At 30.9% G+C, this 3,626-nt stretch overlaps 1 protein-coding gene across 1 annotated transcript; it reads left to right on the top strand.

Annotated features, from left to right (window-relative positions):
* Positions 1-1,571, top strand: LOC122721726 (glycosyltransferase BC10-like). The gene is made up of 2 exons (XM_043950339.1): positions 1-579; positions 930-1,571. Exons 1-2 carry the CDS (start codon positions 1-3, stop codon positions 1,569-1,571), a joined length of 1,221 nt encoding a protein of 406 aa, XP_043806274.1.
* Positions 1,572-3,626: the final 2,055 nt, after the last annotated feature.

The raw sequence follows: 3,626 nt of genomic DNA on the forward strand, positions 1-3,626 counted from the left end.
ATGTCCTTCTCTTCAAGATCAATGAAGAACTTCAACAAGAAACTTCGCTCAAGGATCTTATCAACCCTCATCAATGGCAAAATCCACCTTCCTCACTTTATCTCTCATTTCATTGTCTTCCTCTGTGGCTTAGCCCTCGGCATTGCAATTCCTTCTTGGCATTCCAAATCCATTTCTTTAAACTTTCAACTCAACCCATCTTTGAACCAAACGCAGACCCTTCCAGCTCCACATAAGCTTTTACCTTTGGAAATGCTGCTGCTTAATCGAACCAGTAATTCAACCGGTTGGAAAAATTTGTTTAAACCGCCAACCAGTGTCTATCACGACATGGAAGAAGAAGAGCTGTTATGGAGAGCATCAATGGTTCCTAATGTTGGAAATTCTACGTTGCCTCGTGCTAAAAAAGTTGCGTTTCTGTTCTTGACACATGGGCCTTTGCCTTTGGCTCCTTTCTGGGATTTGTTCTTTAAAGGCTATGAAGATCTTTACTCAGTTTATGTGCATTCGAATCCTTTGTTTAAAGGCACAGTGCCCTCCAACTCTGTGTTCTATGGCAGGATGATCCCAAGAAGTAAGGTCAGTCTTTTTCTTTTTCTTTTTTCTTTGAAGTTCCTAATTTTTATTTCTCTTATTCAGTGTTCTATTTTGATACGTTTCTTCCTTGCAATATAATTATACAGTTACTGTACAAATATACTAATAATTAATGAAAAATTAATATAGCCTTAAATCTTAATCATGTGATTTTCAAAAAAAAAATTAATAATTAAATAATATAAGTGAAACATATATTAAAAAAGACAATAAAAATTGTTAACTTTAGCGCCTAATTAATTGTATTTTTTAATTCACATGAAAATAATAATAATATATATATATAAATTTTTTTTAAAGATGTATTATGACAAATTGAGCTTTCATGCAAGGTGGTGCAATGGGGAACGTTTTCAGTAGTAGAAGCAGAGCGTCTCTTATTAGCAAATGCATTACTTGACGTATCCAACCAACGCTTTGTTCTCCTTTCAGATTCATGCATTCCTCTGTTCAACTTCTCCACAATCTACAATTACTTAATGTCTTCGTCAAAATCTTTCCTAGAGGTTCTTGACGTGCCCGGCCTAGTCGGCCGTGACCGATACAACCCACGAATGAGTCCTACAATTCAGTTTCATCAATGGCGAAAAGGCGCCCAGTGGTTCCAGATTGATCGAGATCTTGCCCATGAGCTAATCTCAGACCTAAATTATTTCTCCACATTTCAAAGATTTTGCAATGGCTTGTGCTTCGGTGATGAGCATTACTTGCCATCTTTTGTTACTGTGAGGCTTTGGAGGAAGTTTTCAAACAGGACTTTGACTTGGATTAATTGGTCAATGGGTGGGGCCCATCCTTTTGGGTTTGGGGAGATGGAAACCACTAGGGAGAATTTGGAGTGGTTGAGGAGTTATGGGAATGAAGGATGTGAATTCAATGGGGGAACTAATATTTGCTTCTTGTTTGCTAGAAAGTTTCTGCCTTCTTCTTTGGATAGTTTGATGAGGATTGCTCCTCATGTCATGCAATTTTAATTTACTAATACAACCTTTCATTTAGTCAATTGAAAATTTTTGCTTAAACTCGATCTGCTGTTTACCGAAAATTAGAAGATCAAATTTCTATAAACTCGATCTGCTATTTACCAGAAATTAGAAAATCAAATTGCTATTTACCGAAAATTAGAAGATCAAATTTCTAAGGGTTATGTGATATTTTATTTATAAACGGCTAAATTTAGATTAATTATACTGCATATCTAAAAGTTATTTAAACTAATTAGAATTAAATTGTCATAATTAGTATCAGAATCATCCTTAATAAATTTATAAAAAAAAATTCCTACAGGATAAAATAAACCGTCAGAGACATTAACAAATCATAATATTTGAAACTCTCGTTTTGACCTAACAATTATATCCAATTTAATAAAATAAATTATGGTGATGCATCACAAAATTTAGTGTAAGAAAGTATCATATTTCATATTTTTAAGAGATCGGAATTATAAATATTATATAATATATTAATTTAAAATTATTAAACAATTTGAGATAACCATTTTAAATCTAATGAAAAAAAAACCTTTAAATATTTAGAACAATTTAAATTAAATTATTACGAATAAATTGAATTTTTTTAAATAAATTACATTTTAATCCCTAAATTTTAACGTAATTAACAGATCGATAATTCTATTTTTAAAATTCAACACTTAATTTTAATTTTACAATCATCCAAATCCAAAATCCGTTAATAAAATCTATTAGGTGAATAATAAAATCTATTAGGTCAATAAAAAAAGTCATGGTCAATAGTAATTGATATATTTTATTTCTAAAATGCCCTCTTCTTCAACCTCCATCTCAAACGGCTTCCAAAAATATTATTTAAACTTATTCTTTTATGGGTACCGGTTGCTTTTTTTTCTTTAACCATTTCTTATTGTTGTCTATAGTTTATGCTCTCTAACTCTCTCTAGTAACATAACAGATAATTAAATTTACTCACCCACTCATTGGCTATGTAAAACAATAAATTAATTTTTTAGAAATATTTTAATGGGTTTTTGGTTTGCTGGGATCTACATAATAAGTTGGAGGAGAAATTTAACAAAGAAAATGAATTGATCAAAAATGGAATTTACACCGCTCTATTCATAAAAGCTCCTGAAAATACCATATTATCACCAACTAAGTCATGATTTTTTACCTTTAGCATCAAACCCCAAGATCCCATTTATTACAGAAGTAATAAAATGCCCACAACTTCCATTCTTACGGCTAATCCCGCTTTGCTAGCCCTTCGAAGCTCACTGCCTCCTCTATTTCTCTCTCTGCTATTTTGATTTCTTTCTCCATTATTACTATTCCTTTCTCTGCTGTTTCAAGTCCCTTTTGTGCTGTCTTGAATCCTTCCTTCACTTAGCTCCTTCGCCTTCTCCTCCGTTTTCTTCAACTTCTTCTTCAACCAAAATAGTGGAATATCATCGCCTTTAATGTTGATTATACGATCGTCAATGTCGGCACTACCACTAGAAGGAATAGCAATTGCCTCTTGTTAGTAAAAGGTTTGAAGCGTATAAATATCTGATAAATATTTTGATTATTTGAAAGATATATGCTTAATGACCGGTTAATTGGAATTTCAAGGTGTTAAGGATATAGAAATTTGATTTTGTGGTATTTAGAATTCAATGGTAGTGAAAACAGTAGCTAAGAGAAAAGGAGAAGTAGATCAAAGAGATGCATAAATCTTGTTTGATTAAATGTCTGAGAGAAATGTTGAGTAGTATGTTTGTTGTTTGAGAGTGGTAAGCTTTTTTAGAGATTTTTCAAGTCAATTAAGAGTAATATGATCATTTTATATTATACTAATAACAATTTTAAGGGAATGAACTTAGATTTGGATAAAAATAAGAGATTTAAATTTTTAATTTTTAAAATAAAAAAATTAATCCGTTAATTAAATTAAAATTCAAAATGCAATTACAATTTAAATATATATGAAACAAGCCCTTGGTTATATTAATATCAAGTATATAAAAAAAATTATTGAATAAAAAAATTAAAAAATTTACGTAATTATAT

The sequence above is a fragment of the Manihot esculenta genome, chromosome 1 (genome assembly GCF_001659605.2).
Source record: "Manihot esculenta cultivar AM560-2 chromosome 1, M.esculenta_v8, whole genome shotgun sequence".
Lineage (NCBI taxonomy): Eukaryota > Viridiplantae > Streptophyta > Magnoliopsida > Malpighiales > Euphorbiaceae > Manihot > Manihot esculenta.

Excerpts from the sequence above, each read along its gene's own strand:
- LOC122721726 (XM_043950339.1), top strand. The coding sequence starts at position 1 with ATGTCCTTCTCTTCAAGATCAATGAAGAACTTCAACAAGAAACTTCGC. Across the intron at positions 580-929 it reads GGATGATCCCAAGAAGTAAG|GTGGTGCAATGGGGAACGTT; the intron begins GTCAGTCTTTTT and ends CTTTCATGCAAG.